At 46.3% G+C, this 12,399-nt stretch overlaps 1 protein-coding gene across 4 annotated transcripts in view; it reads left to right on the top strand.

Moving 5' to 3' along the window:
• Window positions 1–11,066, top strand: part of ppp3cb (protein phosphatase 3, catalytic subunit, beta isozyme) — a 47,115-nt gene extending 36,049 nt beyond the window's left edge. For 3 of the 4 annotated variants that reach the window (XM_046295911.1, XM_046295912.1, XM_046295914.1), the window contains 5 exons: window positions 758–841; window positions 1,006–1,090; window positions 2,976–3,073; window positions 7,095–7,142; window positions 10,757–11,066. In XM_046295911.1, the coding sequence (XP_046151867.1) occupies window positions 758–841; window positions 1,006–1,090; window positions 2,976–3,073; window positions 7,095–7,142; window positions 10,757–10,935 (494 nt within the window). In that variant the 3' untranslated portion in view covers window positions 10,936–11,066. The remainder of the gene's footprint in view (window positions 1–757; window positions 842–1,005; window positions 1,091–2,975; window positions 3,074–7,094; window positions 7,143–10,756) is intronic. The other variant, XM_046295913.1, reaches the window with a different exon arrangement.
• Window positions 11,067–12,399: the final 1,333 nt, after the last annotated feature.

The following is a 12,399-nucleotide window of genomic DNA, read 5'->3' as shown; positions in this document are numbered from 1 at the left end:
TTCTCTCTCTCTCTGACCCTCTCTCTTATTCTCTCTCTCTCTGACCCTCTCTCTTATTCTCTCTCTCTGACCCTCTCTCTTATTCTCTCTCTCTGACCCTCTCTCTTATTCTCTCTCTCTGACCTCTCTCTTATTCTCTCTCTCTGACCAACCCTCTTATTCTCTGAATCTCTCTCGCTCTTATTCTCTATCTCTGAATCTCTCTCTTATTCTCTCTCTCTTATTCTCTCTCTCCAACCCTCTCTCTTATTCCCTCTCTCCAACCCTCTCTCTTATTCTCTCTCTCTCTGACCAACCCTCTTATTCTCTGAATCTCTCTCTCTTATTCTCTCTCTCCAACCCTCTCTCTTATTCTCTCTCTGACCCTCTCTCTTATTCTCTCTCTCTAACCTTCTCTCTTATTCTCTCTCTCTAACCTTCTCTCTTATTCTCTCTCTCTAACCTTCTCTCTTATTCTCTCTCTCTAACCTTCTCTCTTATTCTCTCTCTCTCTGACCCTCTCTCTTATTCTCTATTTCTGAATCTCACTCTGTGACTAACTCTCTCTCTCTCTGGACCTTTTTTGGAACACTATTATTTTTGTCTTACTGAGATTCAATGTCAAGGCCCAGGTCTGAAATAATCTGTGCAGAAGATCTAGGTGCTGCTGTAGGCCCTCTTGGCTCGGGACAGAAGCAACAGATATTCTGCAAACAATATACATTTTTCTTCAGAGTCTCTCTCTCATATTGACTGTGCCCTCTCTCTCGCGCCACAGTGACAGAGATGCTGGTGAATGTTCTCAGTATCTGTTCAGATGATGAGCTCATGGAGAATGACGGGGAGGAAGAGGTCTATGATGGTAATCATATCTTTATAAATAGATACACATGGGAAGACCTGTTGCATCCCAAATGGGACACAGACACTTTGATTGGTTCCATTTTTATGTCAATTCAACCTTCCTTTTCACTTCCTTGTTATTGGTGTCCCGTGTTTTACTCCTCTGTGATTGGTTCCCTCCAGCCAATGCAGCGGCAGCTAGGAAAGAGGTGATCAGGAACAAGATCCGTGCCATAGGGAAGATGGCCAAAATGTTCCAAGTTTTACGGTGAGTGAGTTGTGTGTGTGTATAATTTTGTGTGTACAATGGCTTGCGAAAGTATTCACCCCCTTGGCATTTTTCCTATTTTGTTGCCTGACAACCTGGAATTAAAATTGATTTTTTTGGGGGGTTTGTGTCATTTGATTTACACAACATGCCTACCACTTTGAAGATGCAAAATATTTGTTATTGTGAAACGAACAAGAAATAAGACAAAAAAACCGGAAAACCTGAGCGTGTATAACTATTCAACCCCCCCAAAGTCAATACTTTGTAGATCCACCTTTTGCAGTAATTACAGCTGCAAGTCTCTTGGGGTATGTCTCTATATGCTTGGCACATCTAGCCACTGGGATTTTTGTCCATTCTTCAAGGCAAAACTGCTCCAGCCCCTTCAAGATGGATAGGTTCCACTGGTGTACAGCAATCTTTAAGTCAATTGGATTGAGGTCTGAGCTTTGACTAGGCCATTCCAAGCCATTTAAATGTTTCCCCTTAAACCACTCAAGTGTTGCTTTAGCAGTATGCGTAGGGTCATTGTCCTGCTGGAAGGTGAACATCCGACCCAGTCTCAAATCCCTGGGAGACTGAAACAGGTTTCCCTCAAGAATTTCCCTGTATTTAGTGCCATCCATCATTCCTTCAAGTCTGACCAGTTTCCCAGTCCCTGCCGATGAAAAACATCCCCACAGCATGATGTTGCCACCACCATGATTCACTATGGGGGATGGTGTTCTCGGGGTGATGAGAGTTGTTGGGTTTGTAATAGACATAGTGTTTTCCTTAATGTCCAAAAAGCTCAATTTTAGTCTCATCTGACCAGAGTACCTTCTTCCATATGTTTGGGGAGTCTCCCACATGCCTTTTGGCGAACACCAAACGTGATTGCTTATTTTTTTCTTCAATTAAGCAATTACTTTTTTTCCTGGCCACTCTTCCATAAAGCCCAGCTCTGCGGAGTGTACGGCTTAAAGTGGTCCTATGGACAGATCCTCCAATCTCCGCTGTGGAGCTTTGCAGCTCCTTCAGGTTATCTTTGGTCTCTTTGTTGCATCTCTGATTAATGCCCTCCTTGCCTGGTTTGTGAGTTTTGGTGGGCGGCCCTCTCTTTGTGTGGTGCCCTCTCTTTGCAGGTTTGTGTGGGTTTACTGCCTTGTTCAGGAGCATTATGACACATGTTTACCTTGTCAGTTCAGGGCTTCTATCGAGCAACCTTTTGGTTACTGGCCCAACACTCCAACCACTAGGCTACCTGCCACCTCTGCTTTGTGGTGTTGCAGACTCTGGGGCCTTTCAGAGCAGGTGTTTATATATATTGAAATCATGTGACAGATTATGTGACACTTAGATTGCACATTTGTGGACTTTATATACTTCACTGTATATTGACTTTTCTATTGTGTTATTGACTGTACATTTGTTTATTCCATGTGTTGTTGTTTGTGTCACACTGCTTTGCTTTATCTTGGTCAGGTCGCAGTTGTAAATGAGAACTTGTTCTCAACTGGCCTACCTGGTTAAATAAAGGTCAAATAAAAAATGTAACTAATAATATTACTTCTGATGGTAATTGGTTTTAATCTTATTTAGGGCTTCATAGCAAAGGGGGTGAATACATATGCACACACCACTTTTCAGGTTTCATTTTTAATAGATTTTTTATAAAAGTTATTTTTTCATTTCACTTCAGCAATTTGGACTATTTTGTGTAAGTCCATTACATGAAATCCAAATAAAAATCTATTTAAATGACAGGTTGTAATGCAACAAAATAGGAAAAATGCCAAAGGGGGATCAATGCTTTTGCAAGGCACTGCAAGTGTCTGAATGTGTGTAGAAGCATGTGAGACTGTGTATGTTCGTTTCTAATGTATGTGTGTGTGTGTTTTAGGGAGGAGAGTGAGAACGTACTGACCCTGAAGGGACTGACACCCACTGGCATGCTGCCCAGCGGAGTTCTGTCTGGAGGCAAGCAGACTCTGCAGAGCGGTGAGTAGACACACACACACACACACGCGCGCGCACACACACACACACACACACACACACACACACACACACACACACACACACACACACACACACACACACACACACACACACACACACACACACACACACACACACACACACACACACACACACACACACACACACACACGTGTGCACACATATTACACACCCCTCCACACACATACACACACACTGGCAAACAGGCCCACACACATTCCAACTTTCTCACAAACTCTCTGTCTGCTCTCTCTGTCTGCCTCTTTCTCTGTCTGCCTCTCTCTCTGCGTCTGCTTCTCTCTCTGCATCTGCCTCTCTCTCTGCATCTGCCTCTCTCTCTGCGTCTGCTTCTCTCTCTGCATCTGCCTCTCTCTCTGCGTCTGCTTCTCTCTCTGCATCTGCCTCTCTCTCTGCATCTGCCTCTCTCTCTTCATGTGCCTCTCTCTCTGCATCTGCCTCTCTCTGCGTCTGCTTCTCTCTCTGCATCTGCCTCTCTCTCTGCATCTGCCTCTCTCTCTGCATCTGCCTCTCTCTCTGCATCTGCCTCTGCATCTCTGCATCTGCATCTGCCTCTCTCTCTGCATCTGCCTGCATCTCTCTCTCTCATCTGCCTCTCTCTCTGCATCTGCCTCTCTCTCTGCATCTGCATCCTCTCTCTGCATCTGCCTCTCTCTCTTCATCTGCCTCTCTCTTCATCTCATCTGCTTCTCTCTCTCTGCATCTGCCTCTCTCTCTGCATCTGCCTCTCTCTCTTCATCTGCCTCTCTCTCTGCATCTGCCTCTCTCTCTGCATCTGCCTCTCTCTCTTCATCTGCCTCTCTCTCTGCATCTGCCTCTCTCTCTTCATCTGCCTCTCTCTCTGCATCTGCCTCTCTCTCTTCATCTGCCTCTCTCTCTGCATCTGCCTCTCTCTCTTCATCTGCCTCTCTCTCTGCATCTGACTCTCTCTGTGCGTCTGCCTCTCTCTCTGCATCTGCCTCTCTCTCTGCATCTGCCTCTCTCTCTGCATCTGCCTCTCTCTCTGCATCTGCCTCTCTCTCTGCATCTGCCTCTCTCACTGCCTCTGCCTCTCTCTCTGCATCTGCCTCTCTCTCTGCATCTGCCTCTCTCTCTGCATCTGCCTCTCTCTCTGCATCTGCCTCTCTCTCTCTGCATCTGCCTCTCTCTCTGCATCTGCCTCTCTCTCTGCATCTGCCTCTCTCTCTTCATCTGCCTCTCTCTCTGCATCTGCCTCTCTCTCTGCCTCTGCCTCTCTCTGCCTCTGCCTCTGCCTCTCTCTGCCTCTGCCTCTGCCTCTCTCTCTGCATCTGCCTCTCTCTCTGCATCTGCCTCTCTCTCTGCATCTGCCTCTCTCTCTTCATCTGCCTCTCTCTCTGCATCTGCCTCTCTCTCTTCATCTGCCTCTCTCTCTGCATCTGACTCTCTCTGTGCGTCTGCCTCTCTCTCTGCATCTGCCTCTCTCTCTGCATCTGCCTCTCTCTCTGCATCTGCCTCTCTCTCTGCATCTGCCTCTCTCACTGCCTCTGCCTCTCTCTCTGCATCTGCCTCTCTCTCTGCATCTGCCTCTCTCTCTGCATCTGCCTCTCTCTCTGCATCTGCCTCTCTCTCTGCATCTGCCTCTCTCTCTGCATCTGCCTCTCTCTCTGCGTCTGCCTCTCTCTCTGCATCTGCCTCTCTCTCTTCATCTGCCTCTCTCTCTGCATCTGCCTCTCTCTCTGCATCTGCCTCTCTCTCTGCATCTGCCTCTCTCTCTTCATCTGCCTCTCTCTCTTCATGTGCCTCTCTCTCTGCATCTGCCTCTCTCTCTGCATCTGCCTCTCTCTCTTCATCTGCCTCTCTCTCTGCATCTGCCTCTCTCTCTGCATCTGCCTCTCTCTCTTCATCTGCCTCTCTCTCTGCATCTGCCTCTCTCTCTTCATCTGCCTCTCTCTCTGCATCTGCTCTCTCTCTTCATCTGCCTCTCTCTCTGCATCTGCCTCTCTCTCTTCATCTGCCTCTCTCTCTGCATCTGACTCTCTCTGTGCGTCTGCCTCTCTCTCTGCATCTGCCTCTCTCTCTGCATCTGCCTCTCTCTCTGCATCTGCCTCTCTCTCTGCATCTGCCTCTCTCTCTGCATCTGCCTCTCTCACTGCCTCTGCTCTCACTGCCTCTGCCTCTCTCTCTGCATCTGCCTCTCTCTCTGCATCTGCCTCTCTCTCTGCATCTGCCTCTCTCTCTGCATCTGCCTCTCTCTCTCTGCATCTGCCTCTCTCTCTGCATCTGCCTCTCTCTCTGCATCTGCCTCTCTCTCTGCATCTGCCTCTCTCTCTGCCTCTGCCTCTCTCTGCCTCTGCCTCTGCCTCTCTCTCTGCCTCTGCCTCTCTCTCTGCATCTGCCTCTCTCTCTACATCTGCCTCTCTCGCTGCCTCAGCCTCTCTCTCTGCATCTGCCTCTCTCTCTGCATCTGCCTCTCTCTCTGCATCTGCCTCTCTCTCTGCCTCTGCCTCTCTCTGCCTCTGCCTCTGCCTCTCTCTGCCTCTGCCTCTGCCTCTCTCTCTGCATCTGCCTCTCTCTCTGCATCTGCCTCTCTCTCTGCATCTGCCTCTCTCTCTTCATCTGCTCTCTCTCTGCATCTGCCTCTCTCTCTTCATCTGCCTCTCTCTCTGCATCTGACTCTCTCTGTGCGTCTGCCTCTCTCTCTGCATCTGCCTCTCTCTCTGCATCTGCCTCTCTCTCTGCATCTGCCTCTCTCTCTGCATCTGCCTCTCTCACTGCCTCTGCCTCTCTCTCTGCATCTGCCTCTCTCTCTGCATCTGCCTCTCTCTCTGCATCTGCCTCTCTCTCTGCATCTGCCTCTCTCTCTCTGCATCTGCCTCTCTCTCTGCATCTGCCTCTCTCTCTGCATCTGCCTCTCTCTCTGCATCTGCCTCTCTCTCTGCCTCTGCCTCTCTCTGCCTCTGCCTCTCTCTCTGCCTCTGCCTCTCTCTCTGCATCTGCCTCTCTCTCTACATCTGCCTCTCTCGCTGCCTCAGCCTCTCTCTCTGCATCTGCCTCTCTCTCTGCATCTGCCTCTCTCTCTGCATCTGCCTCTCTCTCTGCCTCTGCCTCTCTCTGCCTCTGCCTCTGCCTCTCTCTGCCTCTGCCTCTGCCTCTCTCTCTGCATCTGCCTCTCTCTCTGCATCTGCCTCTCTCTCTGCCTCTGCCTCTGCCTCTCTCTCTGCATCTGCCTCTCTCTCTGCCTCTGCCTCTCTCTCTGCATCTGCCTCTCTCTCTGCGTCTGCATCTCTCTGCCTCTGCCTCTCTCTCTGCGCCTGCCTCTCTCTCTGCCTCTCTCTCCCTCTGTCTCTGTCTCTGTCTCTGTCTCTCTGCCTTACTGTCTCTTTCTTTCTCTAATTTGCTCTGCCTCTCTTGCTCTGCCGCTCTGCCTCTCTCTCTCGCTCTGCATCTCTCTCGCTCTGCCGCTCTGCCTCTTGCTCTCTCGCACGCTCTGCCTCACTCTCGCTCTCTCGCTCTGCCTCTCTCTCGCTCTCTTGCTCTGCCTCTCTCTCTGCCACGCTCTGCCTCTCTCTAACGCTCTCTCTACCTCTATTCCATGTTCGTCCTCTGTCAATCACTCTGTCACTCCTCACCTCACTACAGCTAATAGTACTTATAGCCTGGTATATGTGTGTGTGAGCTAACGCTAGGTAATGAATGTGCTAACACCAGACACCCTCAGCACTGAAGGCTGCAGTGCTGCTGTGAGGGTTTTGCATGAATAACCCTCACGCTTCTCTCACTTTCTCACTCTCTCTCTCTCTCTCTCTCTCTCTCTCTCTCTCTCTCTCTCTCTCTCTCTCTCTCTCTCTCTCTCTCTCTCTCACTCCCTTCCTTCCTTTCACCCCTCTCTCTCTCTCTCCCTCTCTCTCTCTCTCCCTCTCTCTCTCTCTCTCTCTCTCTCTCTCTCTCTCTCTCTCTCTCTCTCTCTCTCTCTCTCTCTCTCTCTCTCTCTCTCTCTCTCTCTCTCTCTCTCCATCCTCAGCTACCATTGAGGCCATTGAAGCCATCGATCCTGTTGAGGACTCAGAAGGTAAATTCCCCTCATTCATCAACAATTAGAGTGAGTGTGTGTGTGAGAGAATTAAAGAGGGGGATGAGGCATGGTGACCCATCTACGCCATACACTTACCCACAATGCATTGAGCTCTTCTAACAGCACTGCTCATGGTGAAGCATGACTCTTATTCTTTCTCTGCCTCACACACACACACACACACACACACACACACACACACACACACACACACACACACACACACACACACACACACACACACACACACACACACACACACACACACACACACACACACACACACACACACACACACACACACACACACACACACACACACACACACTTCCCCCAGACACACTTCCCCCAGACACACACAGACTCCACAGTACGACAAAGTGACTAATCATGAGTGTGTGTCGGCTGCGGGAGGAATATGACCCTACGATAACTCTAATATCGTCCCTACACAAATACATTGTCCCTACACAAATACATCATCCCTACACAAATACATCGTCCCTACACAAATACATCATCCCTACACAAATACATTGTCCCTACACAAATACATCATCCCTACACAAATACATCGTCCCTACACAAATAACATTGTCCCTACACAAATACATCGTCCCTACACAAATACATCATCCCTACACAAATACATTGTCCCTACACAAATACATCATCCCTACACAAATACATTGTCCCTACACAAATACATCATCCCTACACAAATACATCGTCCCTACACAAATACATTGTCCCTACACAAATACATCGTCCCTACACAAATACATCATCCCTACACAAATACATTGTCCCTACACAAATACATCATCCCTACACAAATACATTGTCCCTACACAAATACATTGTCCCTACACAAATACATCATCCCTACACAAATACATGGTCCCTACACAAATACATTGTCCCTACACAAATACATCATCCCTACACAAATACATCATCCCTACACAAATACATGGTCCCTACACAAATGGATTGTCCCTACACAAATACATCATCCCTACACAAATACATCATCCCTACACAAATACATGGTCCCTACACAAATACATTGTCCCTACACAAATACATCATCCCTACACAAATACATCATCCCTACACAAATACATTGTCCCTACACAAATACATCATCCCTACACAAATACATCATCCCTACACAAATACATCATCCCTACACAAATACATGGTCCCTACACAAATACATCATCCCTACACAAATACATGGTCCCTACACAAATACATCATCCCTACACAAATACATCATCCCTACACAAATACATAATCCCTACACAAATACATGGTCCCTACACAAATCATCCCTACACAAATACACCATCCCTACACAAATACATAATCCCTACACAAATACATGGTCCCTACACAAATACATCATCCCTACACAAATACATAATCCCTACACAAATACATAATCCCTACACAAATACATCATCCCTACACAAATACATCATCCCTACACAAATACATAATCCCTACACAAATACATGGTCCCTACACAAATACATCATCCCTACACAAATACATCATCCCTACACAAATACATCATCCCTACACAAATACATGGTCCCTACACAAATACATCATCCCTACACAAATACATGGTCCCTACACAAATACATCATCCCTACACAAATACACCATCCCTACACAAATACATGGTCCCTACACAAATACATCATCCCTACACAAATACATAATCCCTACACAAATACATGGTCCCTACACAAATACATCATCCCTACACAAATACATCATCCCTACACAAATACATCATCCCTACACAAATACATGGTCCCTACACAAATACATCATCCCTACACAAATACATGGTCCCTACACAAATACATCATCCCTACACAAATACACCATCCCTACACAAATACATGGTCCCTACACAAATACACCATCCCTACACAAATACATGGTCCCTACACAAATACATCATCCCTACACAAATACACCATCCCTACACAAATACATGGTCCCTACACAAATACACCATCCCTACACAAATACATCATCCCTACACAAATACATCATCCCTACACAAATACACCATCCCTACACAAATACATCATCCCTACACAAATACACCATCCCTACACAAATACATCATCCCTACACAAATACATCATCCCTACACAAATACATCATCCCTACACAAATACATGGTCCCTACACAAATACACCATCCCTACACAAATACATCATCCCTACACAAATACATCATCCCTACACAAATACATGGTCCCTACACAAATACACCATCCCTACACAAATACATCATCCCTACACAAATACATCATCCCTACACAAATACACCATCCCTACACAAATACATCATCCCTACACAAATACATAATCCCTACACAAATACACCATCCCTACACAAATACATGGTCCCTACACAACCCCTGCTATTTGGTTTTGGAACAACATGTGCTGTGTGGAGCCTGTGGAGTTTTGCATTGGAAATGTGATGTTCCATGATAGACCACATTGTAAAAAAACACAAGACCACTACAGTCTTTATGTCGAGCTTATCTTCTACTAATCTGGTTATCGTGTGTAGGAATTGCTTATCTTCTACTAATCTGGTTATCGTGTGTAGGAATTGCTTATCTTCTACTAATCTGGTTATCGTGTGTAGGAATTGCTTATCTTCTACTAATCTGGTTATCGTGTGTAGGAATTGCTTATCTTCTACTAATCTGGTTATCGTGTGTAGGAATTGCTTATCTTCTACTAATCTGGTTATCGTGTGTAGGAATTGCTTATCTTCTACTAAACTGGTTATCGTGTGTAGGAATTGCTTATCTTCTACTAATCTGGTTATCGTGTGTAGGAATTGCTTATCTTCTACTAAACTGGTTATCGTGTGTAGGAATTGCTTATCTTCTACTAAACTGGTTATCGTGTGTAGGAATTGCTTATCTTCTACTAAACTGGTTATCGTGTGTAGGAATTGCTTATCTTCTACTAAACTGGTTATCGTGTGTAGGAATTGCTTATCTTCTACTAAACTGGTTATAGGAATTGCTTATCTTCTACTAATCTGGTTATCGTGTGTAGGAATTGCTTATCTTCTACTAAACTGGTTATCGTGTGTAGGAATTGCTTACCACTAAACTGGTTAGTAGGAATTTTATGTGCAGTAAACTGGTTATCGTGTGTAGGAATTGCCTATCGTGCAGTAAACTGGTTATCGTGTGTAGGAATTGCTTATCGTGCACTAAACTGGTTATCGTGTGTAGGAATTGCTTATCGTGCAGTAAACTGGTTATCGTGTGTAGGAATTTCTTATCTTGTATGTAGCAGCAGGGTTGGGATCAATTCCATTTAAATTTCAGCCAATTCAGAAAGTAAACCAAATTCTAAATGTTCTTTACGCATGGAAGAGATTTGGAAATGGAATTTCAGTGTACCTCCCTGAATTGACTGGAATTTAAATGGAATTCACCTCAACCCTGGTAGCAAGTGTACTGTAACTACATTGTGTGTGTATTACACGAGCGTGAGGATATGTGTGTGTGTATTAGATGAGTCTGTAACTGAGTTGTGGTCTGCCTCCCCAGCGATCCGAGGCTTCTCTCCTCAACATAAGATCAATAGCTTTGCGGAGGCCAAGGGTCTGGACCGGATCAACGAGCGCATGCCCCCCCGCCGTGACGCCGTCAACAGTGTGGGTGTCTCCATGGGCCGCATGAACATGGGGGAGCCCAACGGCACCGACAACAACAGCAATATACAGTGATGGACATACACACATTTATACATAAACACTAATACACACAGATATAAAGTACATACCCACACATACACACATTTATACATAAACACTAATACAGACAGATATAAAGTACATACCCACACATACACACATTTATACATAAACACTAATACACACAGATATAAAGTACATACCCACACATACACACATTTATACATAAACACTAATACACACAGATATAAAGTACATACCCACACATACACACATTTATACATAAACACTAATACAGACAGATATAAAGTACATACCCACACATACACACATTTATACATAAACACTAATACAGACAGATATAAAGTACATACCCACACATACACACTTAAAGTAAAACACACTTACGGTAAACATACTTAGACATGCACTTAAACAAGGATCATACAGAACACACAGTCAACATATAGACCTACACATACACAGTAATGGTACACACACCATCCTCCTCCGCCTCCCCTGGCCTGTTGCTCCCCAGCCCTTCTCTCTACCCGTTTGACAAGACTGTGCCATGGATGGATCAGACCTCCAATCGGACAAACTGTACTGCAGGTTCCATCACTCCCTGACCACCTGACCACACTACACTACGGAACACTCTACTGGACGTTCTGGAACACTCCAATGCAAAACAAAGATATCATGTTCTGTTCTAATTGTGTAGTGGGGCTGACTGGGGGACAGATGTTACCTTTCTGTTATGTTGGGTCAGAGGGAGGATGGGGCTGACTGGGGGACAGATGTTACCTTTCTGTTATGTTGGGACAGGGGAATGGTGGGGCTGACTGGGGGACAGATGTTACCTTTCTGTTATGTTGGGGAAGGGGAAGGGTGGAGCTGACTGGGGGACAGATGTTACCTTTCTGTTATGTTGGGACAGGGGAAGGGTGGGGCTGACCGGGGGACAGATGTTACCTTTCTGTTATGTTGGGACAGGGGAATGGTGGGGCTGACTGGGGGACAGATGTTACCTTTCTGTTATGTTGGGACAGGGGAAGGGTGGGGCTGACTGGGGGACAGATGTTACCTTTCTGTTATGTTGGGACAGGGGAAGGGTGGGGCTGACTGGGGGACAGATGTTACCTTTCTGTTATGTTGGGACAGGGGAAGGGTGGGGCTGACTGGGGGACAGATGTTACCTTTCTGTTATGTTGGGACAGGGGAAGGGTGGGGCTGACTGGGGACAGATGTTACCTTTCTGTTATGTTGGGACAGGGTAAGGGGGGAGCTGACTGGGGGACAGATGTTACCTTTCTGTTATGTTGGGACAGGGGAAGGGGGGAGCTGACTGGGGGACAGATGTTACCTTTCTGTTATGTTGGGACAGGGAAAGGGTGGAGCTGACTGGGGGACAGATGTTACCTTTCTGTTATGTTGGGGAAGGGTGGAGCTGACTGGGGGACAGATGTTACCTTTCTGTTATGTTGGGACAGGGGA

This window comes from Oncorhynchus gorbuscha, linkage group LG13 (genome assembly GCF_021184085.1).
Source record: "Oncorhynchus gorbuscha isolate QuinsamMale2020 ecotype Even-year linkage group LG13, OgorEven_v1.0, whole genome shotgun sequence".
In the NCBI taxonomy this organism is placed as follows: Eukaryota; Metazoa; Chordata; class Actinopteri; order Salmoniformes; family Salmonidae; genus Oncorhynchus; species Oncorhynchus gorbuscha.
Note: the sequence above shows the minus strand (reverse complement) of the source record. Positions and strands in the feature narration are given on the sequence as shown.